General features: G+C 50.1%; 2 protein-coding genes and 1 pseudogene across 8 annotated transcripts; 1 reads left to right on the top strand and 2 right to left on the bottom strand.

The window, feature by feature from the left end:
* Positions 1-310, bottom strand: part of LOC120608092 (mitotic spindle assembly checkpoint protein MAD2A-like) — a 6,671-nt pseudogene extending 6,361 nt beyond the window's left edge.
* A 6,157-nt stretch (positions 311-6,467) lies between these two features.
* ZNF219 (zinc finger protein 219) lies at positions 6,468-20,856 on the top strand. 6 transcript variants are annotated; one of them, XM_039869831.1, is made up of 6 exons: positions 12,121-12,139; positions 13,526-13,604; positions 17,304-17,390; positions 17,676-19,107; positions 19,409-19,540; positions 19,786-20,856. In XM_039869831.1, the coding sequence occupies exons 3-6, from the start codon at positions 17,385-17,387 to the stop codon at positions 20,385-20,387; spliced, it is 2,172 nt and encodes a 723-aa protein (XP_039725765.1). In that variant the 5' UTR covers positions 12,121-12,139; positions 13,526-13,604; positions 17,304-17,384; the 3' UTR covers positions 20,388-20,856. The 6 variants fall into 6 exon arrangements, with proteins under 6 accessions (XP_039725766.1, XP_039725768.1, XP_039725765.1 ...); XM_039869830.1 differs by lacking the exon at positions 12,121-12,139 and adding an exon at positions 13,006-13,057; XM_039869832.1 differs by lacking the exons at positions 12,121-12,139; positions 13,526-13,604 and adding an exon at positions 6,468-6,623.
* On the bottom strand, positions 6,618-10,318 carry TMEM253 (transmembrane protein 253). 2 transcript variants are annotated; one of them, XM_039869855.1, is made up of 8 exons: positions 9,982-10,318; positions 9,723-9,889; positions 9,246-9,356; positions 9,096-9,152; positions 8,654-8,764; positions 8,389-8,535; positions 7,927-8,025; positions 6,618-7,474 (listed from the first exon to the last, which is right to left on the bottom strand). In XM_039869855.1, the coding sequence occupies exons 2-7, from the start codon at positions 9,828-9,830 to the stop codon at positions 7,948-7,950; spliced, it is 612 nt and encodes a 203-aa protein (XP_039725789.1). In that variant the 5' UTR covers positions 9,831-9,889; positions 9,982-10,318; the 3' UTR covers positions 6,618-7,474; positions 7,927-7,947. The 2 variants fall into 2 exon arrangements, with proteins under 2 accessions (XP_039725789.1, XP_039725788.1); XM_039869854.1 differs by having other exon boundaries at positions 6,618-8,025; positions 9,723-10,318.
* Positions 20,857-21,247: the final 391 nt, after the last annotated feature.

Here is a 21,247-nt window from a genome sequence, read left to right as displayed (position 1 = left end):
TTCCCTTCCAGATGCACTTTAGAATAACTACCGAGAAGGTAAAAAACATAAAGTGGCTGCAGAAATTGAGAGTTGCTAATAGCAGTATTACAGTGCAGCCTTTAGGATCTAATTGCAGTTAGAGATCATGAATTTGTTGTGGCATCAGTTGCCATGTTTGAGTGATTTTTCTCACTCAGTGGCATTTTTCTCAGTGGCACCAATATTGTTAACATTTGAGCAGAGAGGAGTGACTATTAGAATGTTGCACTGGTGTTTCTATGTGGAGTAGAATGACTTCTAAAGGCTCCTTCTGACTTAGCCTATTCATTCATTCAGTAAACATTTACTGAATGTCTCCTGTATGCCATCTACTTGGCCAGGTCTGGGGTTATAAAGATGTATAAAACCCAGTTCTTGTTTCAAAGGTGGACACACAAATAATCATTTCAATTGTAGGAAGGGAAAATAACTTGCAAATTGACAAAAGCCAAATTAACAGGACAAAAGGCATACAAATTTTATTTGGTGTTAATATTTTAATTTTTATGTGCAGAGAGCACCTTCATAGAAAAGAAATGAAAACCCAAAGAGGTGATTAGATGCATACCATTTTAATAAAAGGGTGAGAAATTGTGAAGAAGTGACGAGACAAGGAAAAGGGGTTTGGGTTTCTAGGGGCGTTAAATAGTGGGAAAGTAATTATATAGGGGAAATTCATGGAAGATAGGGATTGTTTGTGCAGAACCATCGGAGTACTGACTTTCTGTCTGCAGTGATAATGATTGCTTTTCTTCTCTCTGCTATGGAAGAGGAGAAGCGGGAGACCTCAGGAAAGCTTCCTAACGTAGGTGAGTACTGAGCTGAGTCTGAAAGGATCAGTAGCAGAGAGCAACACTAAAGGCCGGTATGGGGCTAGCACTAGATACCACCACCTGAATTAGGCATGGAAGTAAGAAATGTATATACCAAAGTGAAATGTTTGGACTTAGCTATTTCGATATATGGCTTTGACTTCCCACTACTGTGCGTAACAAACAGCCCTGACCCCCATCCAGCCCATCATTGAGTCAGTGCTGTCATTATCATTATCCTTGGGCTAATCAAAAAGAAAAAAAAAAAAAAAAGGAGGGTGCAACTCAAAGATGGGATGGAAGTGTTTATCATACATATTCATTAATAATTTAAAAAAAAATAAAGGCTGCATGCCAATGCCACCTTCCTCAGATTGCTGTCACTGAAGAGTGAAGTGCAAGGGAGTAGATGTGGGAAATGACACTGGAAAGGCAGACAGGAGCCAGATCACAGGGGTCATCGCACCATTTTAAAAAGCTTGGACTTGATCTTATAGGTGATGGGGACGACCGAAGGGCTTTTAAGCAGGGAAGCCAGTGGTCACATTTATGTGACTAATATGGAAAATGTGTCTGAGGAAGAGAAGCCTAGAGGCATATAAACTATTTAGGAATCTTTTTCTGTGGTCTGTGAGAGGTGATGATTAGGAGAAGAGGACTGACGAAGAGCAGGAGGACTATCTATAGAATGTGGTGAGTGTTCGGATTATAGGAAATGGGAGAGAGGAACTGGCATTCAGCTTGTGTGACCAAATGATAGAAGATAGACAATTCAGAAGGGGGAGTAAGGGGCAGAAATGAGGGAAGGATTGCAGATTTGGGATGTGTAATATGGTTCTTGTAGATCTTTTAGGTCTCTTTTAAAATACAAGAGAAATTAGACATTAAGTTCTTGAAATCTTTATCACATCTCTCTAAGGCACTGGTTTTCAAGGAGTGGAGCTATCTAGCCTCACAGGAGACATTTAGCAATGTCTGGAGATTTTTGGTTATCACAGCTGGGGAGAGGCTGGCTGTGCTGCTGGTATCTAGTGGTTAAAGGCCAAGGGTTGGGAAAGCCTTCTACAATCAAGAATTATCAGGTGCATACAAAGAATGAACTTGCAATTGCCAGATGGGAGGGGGATTGGGGATCTGGGTGAAAAAGGTGAAGGGATAAAGTACAAATTAGTAGTTACAAAATAGTCACGGGGATGTGAAGTACAGCATAGGGAATACAGTCAATAATATTGTAATAACTATGTAGAGTGCCAGGTGGGTACTAAACTAACCGGGGGTGGGGGGGATCACTTTGTAAATTATATAAATATCTAACTCCTACACAGTACATCTGAAACTAATATAAAATAATATCGAATGTCGACTCTAATTGAAAAATTAAAATTAAAAAAAGAATGATCTGGCCCAAATGTCAATCATGTCACAGTTGATAAACTCTGTTCTAGTGACTAGAGGAATAGAAATTAAAGATCATCTATTTCAACCATTCAAGCTGATATTTGAATACTTGCTTCAATAACCTATCAGTGCAGAAGTGCACTGCAGGAAACACCTAACATATTCCGAGGTTCAGAGCCCAACTTCAAAGCAGCTCATCTTTGAAAAGGTGTTCAGTTTCTTCTCTTTTTGGTCTAAAATTGGCCTCTCTATAACAAGTAACCATTGGACCCAGCTTTACTTATTAGGTTCACAAAAAACAGTTTCTCTTCATCATAACTATTTTTGAGATTTATAAAGATATCAATCCTCTTTCTTCTGTACCTTGACTGTGAGTTCTCTCGCTTTACCTAAAGCATAAGAGTGGGCGCACCGCATTTTCTTTTTCTTTTTTTAAAAAAATAAATAATTAATTATTTTTATGGTGACATTGGTTAACGAAATCTAATAAGTTTCGGCTATACACACACTACATTTTCTTTATGCATAAAGGGAACACATAATTATAAAGAAGCAAAACAAATTAAATTATACTTTGGGACCTGGAACTTGGGGTAAAACATTTTAAACAAGAATTTAAATTTTCGTTTACCAAGTTTACAAAGGCAAGGTAAAATAGACAAAAATCAATGAAGACAACTGATTAACTCTGGATAGGACATAGGAAAACTTTCTGATGAGGAAAATAAACAAAGATTCAGACGATAAGTAGAATCGAGAATAATATAAAACAATATAAATAAAACAAAGCAGAAAAAAACATAGGCAAAGAAGGAGAAACAAAAGAAATAGAAGATAATTCACATTAAGTAAATGGCATCTGAATTTTAAAGAGGAGCAACACACAGCTGCTTAGTAAAGCCTGTCCTGGCCTGATGCCCTAGGAAATTAAACAAGGAGGCCTTTCCCCCGGAATTTTTATACCGGGGAAAGCAGGTTAAAACACCAAAGGCAGCGGTTTCCACTTCCCTTCTCCCTCCTCTCCCCTCCCCTCCCGTTCCTTTCCTCCTGCTCCTCTCCCCTCACCCCCCCCTCCACCCCCCCCCCTCATTCTTCCTCCTCTTCCGGGGTTAGGGGTAATGGTAGAGTGAGGGCTCTCCATAAACAAATGGAAAGTGTACAGGCAGGGTTAACAGGAGAGACAGTCCTACAAATTTGCTTTAGTCATTGAAAAAAATTTTAACACATTATAATAATAATAATAATAATAATAAAAAGCATTAAGTAAGAGTTTTCCTGCCCTCTTATCTAGTGCTGAGTCATTGCTCAGTCACCTGCAGCCCAGCTCAGCACAGTGTCCCAGATTCCCTCTACTCTGGAGAGGGACCTCTGATAACTTAAGTGCACTGATCCTGTCATATTTATAGGAAACATTGTCTCCCAGTGACCTCGATGCCGCTGTTCTGCTCAAGCCATCAAATATCAAACTTGAGGCAGCAACACTGGGCAAGCCAAAATGAAAGGCGTGGACATAAAGTAATACAAAATGGGCCTAGACAAAAAAAAAAATGAACTCCAGAAACCCGACGGGACAATCTTCTCTTCTCACTGAGACTAAGAACATCCTAGTCCCAGGTGGTGAATGGTGAGAGGATACGGAGCATTCATCAGGCCGAGCAGGCGAGGTCAGCTCGGATTACTCCTGGGTAGATGAGTTTACTGATTTCGGTGGCTCATGTCCAGCATTGCGTAACAGACACTGAGGCCAAAGGCTGTCAGGATGACCCGGAAGGGCCCTGCGTCTCCCGCCTGCTCGCGACATACAGGTTCCACGCCTGGTCGCGTGAGCTGCTGCCCTGGTGGACTTATTGCAAGGGAGGGATTTGGGGAGCCTTTCGCAGCGTGCAGAGATTGTTTCTCCAACTAAGCCACTGCCACACGCTATAACCTTGCGGAAAGCTCTTTGTGAGACCGCCACTGGGGCAGCCGAGAGGCCACGAGATGGCAGCAGAGGACACAGCCCAGGGCACAAAACCTGAACCATCTGCAAAAACAGATATTTCATTTGGGAAATATCATTGGTTATCTATAGTCATGAATTCAAGGCCAGAATAAATGACTGAATATCAAAGAAATGAAGATAAAATTCAACATGGAGAATTTCCCAGTCACCACAGAAATCGGCTGCATACGAAGCCACATATGAATCAGACATTTCTCCATGCTTGAAGCGAGGAATTGGGGTCAAGGCCTTTACCTGACGTCATTAGGAATCTGTTGACAGTCACTTCTTTCTGTAAAGTTCCAATGGGCAGCAATTTAAGTAAAATATGAGTGACTTCCACAAAGGCTGCCAAATTGATGAAGGGGCAGATAAAGTGGTTGCTGGGAAGCATTGCAGCAAAGCAGAAGGCTTTCAAAGAGCAGCCAGGGACTCTGGCACTAGGCAGTGTGGAGGGGGCAATAATGAAGATCACAGGACAAGTCTCAGTCTTCCCTTGCAGCTGGTAGAGGATAATGCACCGGAAAGGGGCATTAGTAGCACTGGGACTAAATCTCGGATCTGACTTCTCATCTAATGCTCTTTTCCTTACATATCTGCCCCTCCTGCAGTTCTTACTACCAAAAGTCTCCAGACATTGCCAAATAACTGCTAGGATATGGTAGGGGGAGGGGGGGACTTCTCGTCGAGTGAACTTGAGAACCAAAGCCATAAAGGGATCTGATTAAAAAGTTTTAAGAACATAATGTTCAACCTCTTCAGGATTTGAATTTCAAAAGAGGGCTTAAAGGCCTACAAATCGGCCATCATTGCACATCTAAAACCTGCATTCCTACCATATGTTTGTATAACAGACTATAATTGAAGGACTATAATCTGAATCTTATCCTCAATTAAAAAGATTAGTTATTAACATTTTAATATCAGGAGATTTCTCATTTAAAAGTCAGAACTTCTTTTATAGGAAAATTGTAACTATGGCAACACCAGGCCCATAGTCCCATATGACAATAATTGGATGGAGTTGAAGGGGGGTAAAGTTGTTAAATAGAATGTGTGCTCTCTAGTTTGCCACAGTCCCCACCAATCTTTATTACTTCATACCCCATCTGGTTCACTCATTTACACTATTCTTCATCCCAAAGGCAATTTATTTTCAACCTCTGAAGTGCTTCAGTTTTAAATTATTTTTCCATGTGTAATATTCTTTTAGTCTTGATATTCCAGTAAGGTAGAAATGATAAATACTATGATTATTATCTCCATGTAAGCAAAATGTAGTTCAGAGAGGTTTGACTTGCTCCACCTTATACAACAAAACCAGAATTTAGATTTCCTGACTCTCAGTTCTATTATTTTTTGGGGAAAAGTTTCTATTAAGAACTTCATTTAGTGGTTCATGGAACAAAACCAAAGTAGATATGGGAATGACTGCTAGAACAGATGAGTTCCAACTGCTAAACCGTCCAAGAATCACTGCAAATGATTAACTCTTCTTTTAGTATTTCTGCTTCCTTTCTCCTTCCACGCATATGAAAAGACTGCCCTTCTCGCTATCTCGAAGTTGGGTGTGGCTATATGACTTGCTTTGGCCAATGAAGTATGAGTGGAAATGATATGTGTCCCTTTGAGGCAGAAGCATTTAAAAGCCCATGAAGAATTCATCATTTTTGGGGGGGTGGGGAGGTGTGACTCTGAGCCTCGGGTGACATAGTAGGATCTCAAAATGGAGCTGCTTCTGCTTGAGTACCTGAATAACACAGTGAGCAGAGCTCCCTTCTAGACAGCTCTAGACACGTAGAGAGATTAACCTTTGTGGTTTTAAGCCATTGAGATTTTGACATTTACTACAGCATAACCTAGCCTACCTTGACTAATACAAGGTTCATTTGCATGATCATTGAACTTCTTTAAGAACTAGAATGCAATGCCTAGACTTCTGATCATACCACTACGAGCTGCTGCTATATCCGGAAGACAGAGTGAATTGTTGAGTTTTACCCTTAGCTTCCTTATTCACCACCACCTTCTGATATGGAAATCATTTTGAGTACTTCACACATGAGCTCTCCATTATTCTGGCAGTTAGATTGGGAGGAGGAGAAAGGGGGAGGCAGCTCTTGTTTTCTCCATCCCAGAACCTAATCCCAGAACTGTCCCCACCCCCTAGTACTCACACAACCTTGTCATAGGGCGACTATTACCACTCCCAAGGTGTCACGAACAGAAAGGAGTTGCCGCTGGCACCACTGCAATGTTAGGGCAAGGCAGCTAGGCTGCGCTCTTTCCTCACTGGTGTCTGGGCTTGGCTAAGCCAGAAGCAGCATTCTCTAAGGGAAAGAAGCCTTCTCAAGTGGGAACAAAAATGAGTGTGAGGCGCACACCCATCCTGGGCACTATGTGAATTTGGGGTGAGTTCTTTTAGTACTCCAGCTCTAGTCAATTTCTAGTTTCTCTAGCGGCTAGTAGGCTGCCCGGCTTAGTACTACTGGGCCTCCCAGTTTTCTTGGGCTTTTCTCAAGCTCACCTGAGCTTCTCATCTTTGCACACTTGTAAAGGTCATAAACGGTGGGGGTTGAGCGCAACCAGTTTCAGCAACCCGACCGCCGCCGGGATCAAAGGTCGGCGGGGCTGCCGAGAGGCTGAGCCTGCGCAGTCCTGTTCCCGTTTTGGAAAGAAGGGGTGGCGGCAACGCGGGCTGGTTACACCCGCGTGCTCGCAAGAGGCGGGAAACTCTTAGGTTGGGTCGCCGCGTCCCTCCCTCTTCCTGCCCCGTCCACCCGTCTGCCCAGCGAGCCGGTCCTCCTCAGGCGCCCAGGCCCTGGGGGAGGGGGACGAGAAGAGCGCTGGGCTTCTGACTCATCATCTCCAACCCCTTTCTCGCGCGCGCTCCAAGTCTCAGGACTTTGGACCTGGGCACTGTGGGAGGGGGCGCGGCGACAGCATCTGGGGAATCCCAGCTCTGCCCAGGGCCAGCCTTCAGCCCCTGCCTATCTCCGAAGCTGGCAGAAAGAGGGGTGTGGACCCACAGTCAGCTCTTAGTTGTCGCGGTTGGGGTGGCGGAGCCCCAGCGCAGGATAACCCGCCCGGCTCCTCCCTGAACGTGAGGCCAGTGGTCGCGTCCGAGTAAACTCGGCTAGGCTCCGACTTCCAGCGCCTCGCGTCACTCAGCAGATGCACAGCACCCCCACCGCGGAGAAAAGGCTCTTTATTTCCCAGCAGGCCGCGAGGTAGTGGGGCATCCTGGGACTTGTAGTCTCTGCTAGAGTAGAAAGGAAACGGATCTGAGGGAGAAAAACTAAAGCACCTATGAATTGATTTCAGCGAGTGGGCGAGCACGGGAACAGGGCTTGGAGTGAATGGGATTGTGAAAGGTGGAAAGAGTATAAATAGTGAGATGAGGCAGTTGTTAAGCTGTATAGGGAGTCCGTGGGGGAGGAGGGTAAGGATGGAAGAGAGGAAGTGGGTATAGATGAAAGTTGGCTTAAAGATGTCCTGCAGATGGGCAGCTTTTCAGGGCAGTGGAGTGAGGAAAGACTCTGGTCTATGTATACTTTCCGCTAGAAGAGACAGGGGCCTAGTTTGGACGAAAACTGAAAGCATTCCACTGGACTTCATGTAGGTCTCAAAGGGACTCCATCTGGCTTCTGAGTTCAGTGGCGTGGGGTGCTGGAGGGTCTGGAGAACGCTCCCACAGGGTAGGAGAGCAGCCACCTGCCTGCTTCCCTTGCCAGCTCACTCATTTGTTCCGTTTGCTCTGCTTGGCCTCTTGGGACCATTCTCCAAATCAGGAATTTCCAACTCAGAGAGACCCTGAAAACCAGACAGAGATGTGAGGAGAGTAAACTATAGGGGTGAGAAAGGAATCCCAGACAGAAGCACCTTCCTCCTCCTCCTCTCTCATTTTTTCTCGTGTTCTCATAGCCATTCCAATATTTAGGCAGCTTCCTAATTTTCCCCCACATTTCTAGCCCTGACTCTTTAGATACCCAATTCCCTCTTACCCACCACTAGGGGAGAATTATCTAAAGCCAGAAAACCAATCACTTTCAGTCTAGGACCCCTTCTTTTCCTCCCTGCCCCATTGTTTTCCCTTAAGTGCCATTGAACAAGATAGCCAGTGAAAAAATGAGCTGCTAACTAGCTGCTCCATACTTTCTTTTCTGCCCTCAGTACCTCCTGCAGCTCCTGGTAGTGCAGACTCTGGCTCTTGCAGCATCCTGGCTTCCTCTGGCTCAGCAGGAATAGGGAGTATGCTGAGACCAATACTTCCCCTAGGGCGAAGGCCTCAGTGCTGAGCTCCAGCACCAGCAAGCTGTCCAACTGCAGGTAGACAGGGCTGAGGATGCTGCAAGGGACCCAGCACCTGTTTGCCCCTGCCCTTTCCACTCTCCATCTCCTCTTAACTCTTCATCCTCCCACCTTCTTTATTAACCCATACCTGGGAGGGGACAGTTGGGGCAGGCCCCAAGGCTGTCTTCATTACCTCCACCACCACCACGATGAAGCCAAAGATCAGATTGAAGGTGTTGAATATCATCATGGCCCGCACCTGCCAGTGAGCCAGCTCAGCCTTGCCCAGCCTAGGCAACTCATTGCAACCCCAAGCCCCACTTGCACCTAGCCCAAAACAAAATTCAGCTCTTATTCCTCCACCTCCCAACAGGGCCATCAGCCCTCTAACCTTTTTGCTTTCCCTCCTCTGTCCTTTAGGCCAGTTAGGGGAAATGAGCTGATAAGATTAGTCAACATTTAGAGAGCCACTTCCTGGGCTGAGGGGTGTGTGTGTGTGTGTGTGTGTGTGTGTGTGTGTGTGTGTGTGTGTGTGTGTGTGTGTGTGTTGGGGGGTGGCAGAGTAGTATTGCATTATCTTCCCCTTTCACCTTCCAGAGACGGGGCGCTCTGCGTAGCTCAAGGGTAACAGTCCCAGCGAGGAGACCCTGAATGGTGAGAAAGGCAAGTGCTGAGCTCTAGCCTCATTAGTGAAGGGCCCCCAGGACCTTCCTTCTACCCTCCCTTGTGGTGGGTCTTACCAATGCTCCAGGTCCAAGCGGGAGTGCTGTGGCCATGTGACAAGAAGAGTTAAGGCAAGCAACTGAGACAGCAGAAGGTACCACAGCCACTGCCAGCCATAGCTGGCTCACCTGGAGGCCAGATGCAGGGTGTTTGAAGGGGAACTATCCGGAATTCCCTCCTTCCAATCCCTGTTTCTTCTAGAGATCAGCAATTGCAGGAATGCATGGTGGTGGAAAGCAGTCAATCAGGGAAGTGGAGGAAGGGTGGTAATTAATTTGTTCTACCTCATCTTGTAGTTTACTTACGTACCCACATGATGGAAGCCACTTGGAGATTACGGGTCCTGCCTTGTTTATCCTATGCATTCTCCACCCGCCTCCCACTCAGAACCTAGCAGTTTCAAACACATGGTAGGTGCTCACAAAGCGTGGATGGAATTGAATTGGGGTACAAGTAAACATGCTGAAGCTTAGGGTGGGGCATCCTGGCCTCACCGCCAGCACCAAGAGATGCCCACTCTGCCTGTGCCTTGCCCAGTACTGTAGCTTTTCCAGACGAAGGCTGGATCTCTCTGGCTCTCGCCGACCGGCTCTGTCCTCCATGGCTCCCTTGACCACTGAAGCTCAGTGCTTTCCTGGGAAAAATGTATTATGGCACCTATCTGGAGGCAAGACATGCAGAAACATCTCTTTCAGCTGCCTCTCTGTCTGCTTCTAATATCCAGGGAATTGAGGCTCAGGGCCTCTCACCTACCTAGTCTGAAGCAGCTACTCCGAAGGGATGGGATTCAGCTTGGCCTGGAGCTCCTGGCGGGGCCTGCAGCTCAGAGGAGACAACAAACTTGTCCTGGCAGAGACAGGTTGTCAGGCCTGGGGTGTGGTGGGGCGAAGGTCTCTATGAGAGCCTAAGGATCCAGGAAGTGGCCCTGAGTAGACATCAGCTTCAGTTGACTCCACAAGACACCCAGCCCTGCTTTGCTTTGTTCCCATTTCCTGTTGCCCTCATCTCTGCCCATCCTGGGTTCCTCTACTGATCACTCAGCCATGGACACTACCACCCTGGGCCCCAGTTTCCCCCCATTTTCATATAATCTTTCTCTCTCTTTTTTTTTTTTGATTTCCTCAAATTACTTGCTGTTCCCTAGGGAAATTGCACATTACTGTCTAGATTGGTCCCGTCATTACTGCTTGTAGCTTTGTCCCAAGACCTGCCAAGGTTTAATTCCCCTGGCTTCCTGTCTTTCACTCTCTGGATGGTTTCTCCTCTCCTTTTTTTCTTGAAGAATTTGGTCTGGATGGGACATTGACTAAGTGGATGGGGCCCCCTGTTTATAGTGGGGATTGTTTTTGACTCAGCGATAATAACCTGCAGCTAGACATGTACAGAAGATAGTCCCCAATTGATCAGTCTTGGGAAGGACGGAATTGAAACAATCTTTTTGAGAGAGACAAGTTGCCTTGCAGCCAGGCCAACCTGGACTAAAATCTCAGCTCTTCCACTTTCCTAGCTGTGTGACCTTGTATACATTATTTTACCTAGTTGAACCTCAGTTTGTTCAAACTGAGTGATCAAACACAGTGTGTGTGTGTGTGTGTGTGTGTGTGGTGTGTGTGAGTGTGAATTATATGAGTGTGAAGAGTTGTTGATGCATGGTGGGTGCTTAGTAACCATTAGTGGTGCTGATGAGGTCATACTTTTGTGCCCGACGCCCATATACTAAAGGGCTTATTCGGAAGCTAAGCTGGGGACGTTTATTTCTACAGTAAGAAGCAGAAACAGCTGGGCTCAAATATATACTCTAGAGATCGAAATAGGAAAGGTCCATCTTGGTGCAGAGCGTGAGGTCTGGAGGCAACCAGACCTATGTTCAAATTCCAGATCTATCTGGATGACCTTGTGCAAGTTGCTTAATCTATTTCCTTACCTGTAAAGGGACATTAATAATAGCACAGGGTTGCCTTGAGTACCAAAAGAGAAAATGCAGATGAATCAGCTCAGCCCAGCACCTGGCACATAGTGCTCAATAAATGTTAGTGGCTATTATTATTATTGATGATAAGAAGGGGACTGAGCCAGGAGACCCCTGGGAGTTAGTACCAGGAGATAGAGTCCTGAGAGGCAAGTGGCCTTTTTTGTAAGCCACTTCTGCCCTGCTCAGTGCTGGGCCAACACACATTGGAGCATTGTGCCCTCTTCTTTCCTGGGGAGTGGGAAAGAACAAAGTGTCACATTTAAAGGGACCTGAATTGTTGTGCATCTAACTCCCTCCTCCATCTCCATGTGTATTAATTTTATTTAGTGGCGATGGCCTAACAGAATGTGAGACATTGGGCTTGCATTTAGGATTCCTGAGCTGGCAGGCTAGTGGAAAGAGACTCGTTAGTCTCATTTGCCTTCCCTGTAAATGCAGACTAATTATATTTCAGATTGTTATTGTAAGGATTATATACTATTAAGTATGTGAACAGGCATCCAGTAAATATTGATTAAATCTGAGTATCCTACTTACAAATTTGTAGCCACTGTTTAGATTACAATCTCGAGGGAGGGTACTACATTCCCTCGCCTCATCTATTCATCCCCCACAGCGCCGAGCATAGTGCCTGGTACTCAGTAAGCACTCAGTAAATATTTGTTGTATGAAGAGCCATTTAAGTGACTTAAGAAATGGAAAACAGAATTCGAGAGGAAGGCGCAGGAATTGTTTATCAGGAACAGAAAGGACCGAAGAGTAACTTTAATAATGTTTCTTATACGGCAGACATTTACTATCTCTATAATCGCCCCTCCTCCTCCCCAAAAAGAGAGACAGAAATTGTAAGGGAGAGGCTTTGAGATAAAACCCCAGGAAGAACTTCCCCAGTCTGTGCATGTTGAGGCAGAAAGAGCGGCAGAGCCAACTCCTTCCCTGGTATGTCCGGGTTTAGGGTGGGAGGGGCAGAGCTGCTTGGAGGCTGGGGGAAGGACGAGATGACCTTTCAAAATCTCTTCCAGTCCCCAGTAGATCTGCTTCCCACCCCCTCCTTCCTCCACCTCGACGGCGCCCCCCGTCTCCCAGAACTACCCTTTTGCCCCCTGCCCCTGGCGACCACCCTCCTCCTCCCAGGCTCCCAGTCCCCAGCTCCCAGGCCCAGAGCCTCCACTCCCTCCCGCGCAGCTCCAGCCGCGCCTGCACTTCCCATGCATCTCCTTTAATGGCCGGGCCCTCCACCACCTGCACAATGCAGACGGGGCCGGGGGCAGGGGGACCAGCGGCCGGAGAGGGGCTTTGGGGGGGCCAGGCTCAGGGGCAGGGCCAGGCCGCATCCCCCAGCCCCTTGGCTTGGCAGCCCGCACACCATGGCCACCGCCCCGCCTTGCCCGCCATGCCGCCACCTGCCATCCACTAACCATGCCAGGAGGAGGGCCTAGTGAGGTAACCTGCTCCCCCACTCCGCCCCCCTGCCTGCCCCAGCCCCCACCCCAGCCCCTCCCCCCTCCCCGGAGAGGGGCCTCCTGCATAGGAGGCTCAGGCAGAGTGCCACAAGGCAGAGGGGGCGAGAACACCTCCACGCTCAAGCCCCAGAGCAAACTTCTTCCAGGCTCCCTGGGGGGGGGGGGCAGGGTGGGGGCGGCAGCCTCAGGCACCTGGAGAGCTATGGGGGGGCCTCTAGGAGAGGCAGGGTGGGGGATCCAGGAAAGCAGGACACTACCAAGGGAAGAATGACAGTGGTGGGGGGGGGACGGGGACAGGCGATCTTTGTGGGGAGGCGAAGGCAGGGCGCGAGGGGCCTGGGGGTGCGGGGCGGCCGAGCGGTGATCCAGAGTGGATGAGAGCCCCCAGGCCCAGGTAGGGCTGATGGAAGAGGGGGAAGGGACCCAAACTCCCTGGGAGCAGGAGTGGGGGAGGGGAGTGGATGGGGGGTGCTTCCCTCTCTGCGTCCCAAACAAAGTGTCACAAAGAGCTCGGCCGGCGGCAGCAGCGGAGGCGGCTGCAACTCAGCTTTTGTTCTCCCGGCCTGGGTAGCTGAGCCCTGGCCTTCCAGTCTCCCAACCCTGCCCCCCATCATCCTTCTGGCTTATCTAACCCGGGAAGGGTCTGGGGTGCTGCCGGAAGAACCTCCTGTGCAGGATCACAGGTCCTGCCCTACTTGCCAACCTACCTCTGGGAAGTGGATTTTCCCAGAGGCTCTCCTGCCCACCCCCACCCCCTAATCCCAGGACTGAGGCCCATATGGGTGCTAAGACTGACCTTTCTAGGTTCAGCTCCAGTTAAGGGGACTTAGGGCTGGCTCCACGCCCTCTCCCCCAAATCCAGGTCCTCCACAACTTTCAGAAGAGGGGTCAAGTTGGGACATGCCTCTGGAATAGGATTCACAATGTTGAGATGGCAGTAGGTGAGCAGGTGTACCTTCCCCTTGCCTTCTGCTGTATATTTGGAGTCTAGACCGAGATTCCATGTCCCCAACTCCGGTTGGTGAGGATGGAGGAAAGGGGGCTTTACCAAGAACTCAGTGTAAAAGCTGTGACTGGGGTCAGTTTGGAGGAGCTACCTGAGCCGTGAGGTTCAGAGGACCATGGAGAAGAGACCATAAAAGTGAGCTATGGGGATGTCTGTGTGATAAAGGTCTTGACTCGAGACCACCTACGAAGCTCCCTCTCCTTTTAACCCCGTCCAATGCAATAATCATAATTGTTAGAGGACTTGGGAGGCGTAGGATTCTCAACAGATGGGAAAACATCAAGAATTAGAAATGACTCGTGACAGAGGCCTAGTCATGACCACACCTCAGTAGTCCTGAACTCTTGCCCCTTACACTTTGCCCCCAAAAACTTTTGAACCACATGGCTTGAGGGACAATCTGCATGGTCTTCCATCCAGCGTATGTTTCTATGTATCTGTCCCTGTTGTTTCTCAGAGTCTTCTCACCAACCTCTCCATCCTTCCCTCACAGCAAGGTTTGGTGGTTCACACCCCCTTCCCCACCAGCACTCCCAGCACATAAAAGTAATTGGCTTGTTGCTTTGGAAAGATTTCTGATCCCTACCCCTGGCCTTGCATCCTTATGGAACCCAAATAAGGGCAAGATAACCCCGAATTCCCAGTCGGGGTGGAAAGTAGGTCAGTGCTACTGTCTGGCTAAGTCTCGTGGATGGTGTTGAGGGCCTGACTATAAAAAAAACTTGATTATTGCCCATGGGCAGTACATTTATGACCTGGGTTCCAAGACAGTTAATAGAATCTTGAGCCCTGTTAATGCTTTCTCCTATTGAGAAAAACTCATAAGATCAGGTGCCTAGGACCTGGTGTGGTGTGGAGGTGATTCAGAATCTGTTGACTTGGACTAGGAGGGTCTCTCAGTGGGTTCTGTTGATTTGAGGCCACCATCTGGGGAAACTTACCCAGCTTGAGAATACAGCTCTAATTTGGGTCTTCTTGTGGATCACTGCATTTCCATCCTAGAAATTGCTGTGTACACAGCAGGTTTTTTTGTTTTGTTTTGGGGGAAGGAGCTTTGCCCTATTCCTTCTTTACTTGCCTCAGATACAAGGTCAACCTCTCATTAGTTATTTTGCTTGCTATTCTACAGGCAGTTTCAGGGGCCCTAGAATCTTCTCAGAATCAGAGTATGTGCCCATAGGTTAGTCAGCTATGACCATGCAGTATTCCCAGCCTTCTCCCTCCTCCCCCACCATCTGCTTCCTCTGAATATACCAGATTGGCTGTACACCAGGATGTTCCGGGAATCCCCAGGAGAGCAACAGAATGTGATGGACCCAAATACGATGCCTCAGTCACTCATTCTGGGATGTACAAACTGTAACTGTCAGGACACTCCTTATAGCTAATTAAAATTCTTCTAGTTACATCTATTTTCTATTACATCTGTCTATTTTCAGTGTCATCCAAAAGGCAAAAATAATCCCCCTGGTACCACTGTTCTCTCCTTCCCCTCCCCCATGGCTCCCAGATAGGAATTAAAAAAAAAAAAATCCTCTAGCTTTTCTCAGCTGTAACTATGGTGCTAAAATGGCAAACGTAGCCCCTCTAGCACTTCATAGCCCTATCTAGTGTACTGAGGTAGCCACAGTAGCTCCTCTGGTAGCCCACAGCACTCTCCATGGTACTGAAGAGATGACCATTTGTTTTAACTTCTCTCTGGGGTCCAGAAGAGTCCTGTGACTCAGAACTACAAAACTTTCAAGCTGGAAGGGACCATCAATATAAATTAGTCCATCCCCCTTATTTAACAGATGAGTAAACTGGGAGGTTAAGTGATTTGCTGAAGATTGCAGGGCTATTAATGGTCAGACTGGGCCCACAATAGCCTTGTACCACTCAGTCCTACTCTAATTCACCTTTCATGATATACTACTTAGTGAGCCTGGCTAGCTCTTGGTCCCAGGAAGGATTTATTTGGAGAATCCAGAAGATGAGAGCGGATGCTCTTAATTTGGTGCTAAAAAAATACAAATATTTGGTGGTGGAGGTTGTTTAGTGACCCTTGGACAAGAACACTTTGTTAATTAACTTCCTGTTAATAAAATTCCCATAACCCAGATTCCACATGTAACAGGTACCTGCCTGTTATGGTGTCTTATCACATTCACTAAATACCAAAAATTAAAGAAGCCTCAGACCTCCAGAGCCTCTTCTCTTTGCTGATAAGTAAATTGGGCTGACTCCTGGCCCAGTTCTCTTCCACTAAAGATTCTTAAGCAAAGTAATGCTTGAGTCCTTTTCTTTGTCAGTAACCCATTTCAGTTTCACAATGTCTATTGTAAGGAAGTTCTTTATTTTATATCTCAAATATTCTTTCTATCTCAGACCAAAAAAAAACAAAAAAACAAAAAAACAAAAAGGTTAGGCCCACATTTGTCTAGCCTTGACTAGAAAACATTCTACATGTAAGCAAGAAGGTATACTTATACTGACCAATTTCTGGTCATCGTCCCAGGCCTATTTCCATGAATCTTAATTCTGGGATTGCTTCTAAGTCCTAATGCTAACCTCCTCTGCAGCTTAGAATCAGGAGACTGCCCCCCCCACCCCCACCCCATCCTCTTCTCAGTGCTCTTCTCCTTCCTTAGAACTGGAGCTCTGCACATCCCAGGCCCAGGGAATTTTAGCCTGGAGAATTTTAACCCTTTCTTGCTCAGAGCATGTGCTGAGCCCCTATCTGTGCAGATGGCCCAGCCCCGCCCCCCGTCCCTCACTCCAGCCTCTTGAGCTCAGAGCCAGTGTAATCCTCCTCTTGTGTGAGGGAGCCTCTCCCCTGCAGAGAGGAGGAAAGCCTGCTTCGGAACAGCCCTGGACAAAGGGGCTGAGATGCCCCATCAAACTGCAGGCTCCAAGGTTTGAAACATGGGGATGAATCCTATCTGGTATTTGCAGTTTTTAACCCCTTCTCCAGGCCAGCAGCGCCCCTGAACTTCCACTCCTCCCCCCCAACTCTCTCTTCATTCCCTCTCCCTCTGGCTCTCTCCCCCTTCGTGCCCCTCCCCCTCTGTCTGTCTCCAGACTCTCTGCTGCTGGGAGGTGTTTCTCTCCCATGCATGAATGAGTCTCTGTAATGAATGGAAATGAATGGATCAGGAATCCAAGCGGAGGGAGGGAGAATGAGGGGGAAAGACAGAAAGACAGGGTAAGGGCAGAAGGAAGGATTGTGGAGCCCGGAGGGATGTTTGGCTGGCTGGTTAGTTAGGGGTCTGAGAGCAACTAGTCCCATTTGGATAACTGGAGAGCATGGCAAGCCCACCCCACTGGCTCATCAAGCTGCAAAGCCCAAACTAAATGAGAGGGTTATACTGTGATGGTCCCCCTCCACCACCAGGGGTGGTGGTGGTAGTTCTGGACCAGGCATTTAAAACCTATTTGGGGGAAGAAGTATGTTATCAGGGAGCTTTGTGAGCTTGGCAAATCAAGGAGTACAAGTTTTGAAGACAGCAGCCCCCTCCTGCCTCAGGATGCAAGGAGGGAGAAGGGATAGGTTTCAGTAATACAAGGTGCTAAGATTGTGGGGTTGGGGGTGACACTTCCCAGTGCTGAAAATCAGGACTCATCTTTTACTCCAAATCTGTCTCTCTTGCTTTAGCTCTTCAGCACCTGTTGCCTTCACTAGCAGCTTTTCCTCCTCCTCTGCACTCCCCAGAACCAAAGAATGTGAAGGGGGTCCATGGAGGTGAGTGAAGCTCTGGCCTGAACCTGCAAGTACCTACAACTACAGTCCCTCTCTTCCCTACCTCTCTCTTCTGGCCTGCCATTATTAGAAGTTATCTCTGTGGCCCCAACAGCTCCATTTCCATTCATTTCCCCAAATTCCCCAAGGTGAGTGAGAAGGGTACCCAGTGAACCTGGTTCAGGCCCCAGCCCACCTTCCCTCGGGTTCTTCTGGCCCTCCATGCCTTTGCTTACCCCACAACTCTCCTTTCTCCACCCTTTGCTCTATATACTTCTTTCTCCACAGGGCTCACGTCCCCGTGCCCCGGGTGGCCATTTAGCGCCGTCACCGCCGGCCTTCGACGGCGAACTGGATCTGCAGCGCTACTCTAACGGGCCAGGAGTGAGCGTGGGGTCTTCAGTAATGGGAGCGGTGGGCTGGTCTGAGAGTCGCGCTGGCGAAAGACGCTTTCCCTGCCCTGTATGCGGGAAGCGCTTCCGTTTCAACTCCATCCTGGCTTTGCACCTGAGGGCACATCCAGGTGCCCAGGCCTTCCAGTGCCCGCACTGCGGCCACCGGGCAGCGCAGCGGGCCCTATTGCGCTCGCACCTGCGCACACACCAGCCTGAGCGCCCGCGCAGCCCTGCGGCGCGCCTGTTGCTGGAGTTGGAGGAGCGTGCGCTATTGCGCGAGGCCCGGTTGGGGAGACCCCGAAGCTCAGGGGGCGTGCAGGTCACCCCTGCCACTGAGAGCCTGGCACGGCCCCAAGCTCCTTCGTCGTCCGCCTTCCGTTGTCCCTTCTGCAAAGGCAAGTTTCGCACCGCGGCGGAGCGCGAACGCCACTTGCACATCCTACACAGGCCCTGGAAGTGCGGCCTGTGTAGTTTCGGTTCCAGCCAGGAGGAGGAGCTGCTACACCACAGCCTGACGGCCCACGGAGCTCCTGAGCGCCCCCTGGCGGCCACTTCGGCCGCGCCCCAGCCTCAGCCCCCACCACAGCCTGAATCCAGATCAGTCCCCAAGCCGGAGCCAGAGCCAGAGCTGGAACCTGACCCGGAGCCTGAACGTGCGGCAACCCCTGCCCCTGCGCCCGCCGCCCCTGAGGAGCCCCCTGCGCCTCCAGAGTTCCGTTGTCAAGTGTGTGGTCAGAGCTTTACGCAGTCCTGGTTTCTCAAGGGCCACATGCGCAAGCACAAGGCCTCCTTCGATCATGCGTGCCCTGTGTGTGGCCGATGTTTCAAGGAGCCCTGGTTCCTTAAGAACCATATGAAAGTGCACGCCAGCAAGCTGGGCCCACTGCGTGCCCCGGGGCCTGGTTCCGGGCCTGCCCGGGCCCCCCAGCCTCCTGACCTGGGTCTGCTGGCCTATGAGCCGCTGGGCCCTGCGCTTCTCTTGGCCCCAGCGCCCACACCAGCTGAGCGCCGTGAGCCTGCGAGCCTCCTAGGCTACCTGAGCCTGCGAGCTGGCGAAGCCCGGCCCAATGGCGAGGGCGCTGAGCCTGGGGCTGGCCGCAGCTTCGGAGGCTTCCGCCCCCTGCCTTCTGCTCTCCCAGCCCGGGCTCGGCGGCACCGTGCCGAGGAGCCTGAAGAGGAAGAGGAGGTGGTGGAGGCCGAGGAGGAGACCTGGGCCCGGAACAGGGCACTGGGCCCTCTGGCGTCACTGCATCCGCGCCCAGGGGAGGGGCCCGGGCACTCTGCACAGGCTGTGGGGGCCACGGCAAGACCTACTGCCACGCAGGGTACGTAAGGGGCTTCTCCGAGATTTTCCAAATCCTGGGCATCTCTGACACCACCACTCTCCTCCTGTACTCTTCCTTTAAAAAAGCACCTGCATCTTATTTCTTGCTTCTCCCCTTGGAGCTTTACCACCTTCTGAGACCACCAACTCAATTTACAGCAAATCCAACTCATTCCCCCAAGCATGCTGTTTCCTCCTGGGCCCAAAAGGGAAGCAATTTTCTGGGGTCATTGTGGGGTGCGTGGTTCTTATAGGATTAGGGCAAAGGTACCCTCTGACTTCCTTTAACGCTTGTATTGCAGAAGAGAATGGGCTGTTAATTGGAGGGACCCGGCCTGAAGGGGGCCGAGGGGCCACTGGCAAGGATTGTCCCTTCTGCGGAAAATCTTTCCGCTCAGCGCATCACCTCAAAGTGCACCTGCGAGTGCACACAGGTAAGGGGGCAGCCTCCAGGACGAGGAGAACACTGGAGGGCAGGAAGAGAGGTGAGAGGGCCACTAGAGATGACGTTCAGCAGCCTTCAGACTGGCCAGATGAGGACGTTGGGCAGTCCTTTATTAAATCAGAGGGGTGGAGAGGCAGTATATTTTCCTGGTCCAGAGATCTGTACATTGAGCGAAATGCAGATGGGGCGGGCAGCGGTCATTATTGTGACTTTACCGCACCCTCCTCTCCCCAGGCGAGCGGCCCTACAAGTGTCCGCACTGCGACTATGCAGGCACCCAATCCGGCTCGCTCAAGTATCACCTGCAGCGCCATCACCGGGAGCAGAGGAGTGGGGCCGGCCCTGGGCCACCCCCAGAGCCGCCACCCCCTTCCCAGCGGGGTTCGGCCCAGACGCCCGGAGCCAAGGCAGCTCCGCAGCCCGCGACCTGGATAGAGGGTGCCACGAGTCCCCGGCCTTCCAGTGGTGCTGGGCCGGGGTCCCGTCGAAAGCCCGCCAGCCCTGGGAGGACCCTGCGCAACGGGCGAGGCGGTGAGGCCGAACCCCTGGACCTGTCCCTGCGGGCGGGGCCGGGAGGCGAGGCCGGGCCGGGGGGTGCCCTTCACCGTTGCCTCTTCTGCCCTTTCGCCACTGGAGCCCCTGAGCTCATGGCCTTGCATCTGCAAGTGCACCACAGCCGCCGAGCTCGGGGCCGCCGGCCGCCCCAGGCTGATACATCTCAGCCCTATGTCCGAGCACCGTCAGGAGAGACCCCTCCCAGCCCTCCGCAGGAAGGGGAGGAGGGCCCCGGGCTGTCGAGATCCGGAGAGGTGGGGCTGGGGGGCCAAGAACGGTAGGGAGCCCTCTTAGGGGCGGTTAGCTTAGTGAGCTTACCCCGCCGGAGCGGGGGAGCGCTAGAGGTAGTTGGGTAGAGCAGCCAGCAGGGGGCAGCATGGGACCCATATCCCAGCCCCAGGTGGACCAGAGGTGAAGGTTGTGGAGGGCATAGGAGAGTGGGCGGGAAGTACCCACCCAGCCCAGGGGAGTCACAGTGCCTTAGAAGTGGCAGGGGTGAGGATCAAAGAACGGGGTCCCAGGGCTGGCAGAGAGGGTTGTGCCCCTATTGAGGAGCCACTCTGCCAGTCCTTGCTGGTCCATAGGCGTGAGAGTTTATTTTTGTACAATGGGTGGGGGTGGGGGGGGCACTGTACCCTTCTAAGCCCCTTTAGGGGCCCTGTAGACGTCGCTATTTTTGGTACGATTCCTGTCATCCCTGTCGCAGAGTTGTGTCCCCAATAAACAGGTGTCTTAAGGCACAGGATGCAGTGTCTGTCTATGTCCTGTCCTTCTTGGGCCAGTCTGTCCAGGAAAGAGGCACCTCTTTAGGCATTTATCGCCCAAAGAGCCTGATAACAAAAGTGGAATCTTGGGTTTACCCCCAGGCTTTGGCTTCAGTAGCTCTGGGGTGGGGCCCAGGAATTAGCATTTAGCAAGTAGCCTAGAGGATTCTCATGTACTGTGTGATCTGAGGACCTAATTTTGAGGTCTGCTGGACTGTGCCGAATCCCAGCTTGACAGTGACTAGCTCGACTTCAACAAGTGGGTGCAATTGTGAGAGGAGGAGCTCCAAAGGGTGCATTGAGCCACTGGGAGCCACTGTGGAGGAGGCACATTTTCCCAGGCCTGGCCCATACTCAGCTTTGGGCCAGGAAGGGGT

This window comes from Pteropus medius, unplaced genomic scaffold, assembly GCF_902729225.1.
Source record: "Pteropus medius unplaced genomic scaffold, Ma_sr-lr_union100, whole genome shotgun sequence".
Taxonomy (NCBI): Eukaryota; Metazoa; Chordata; class Mammalia; order Chiroptera; family Pteropodidae; genus Pteropus; species Pteropus medius.
This window is presented reverse-complemented; position numbering and strand designations above follow the sequence as displayed.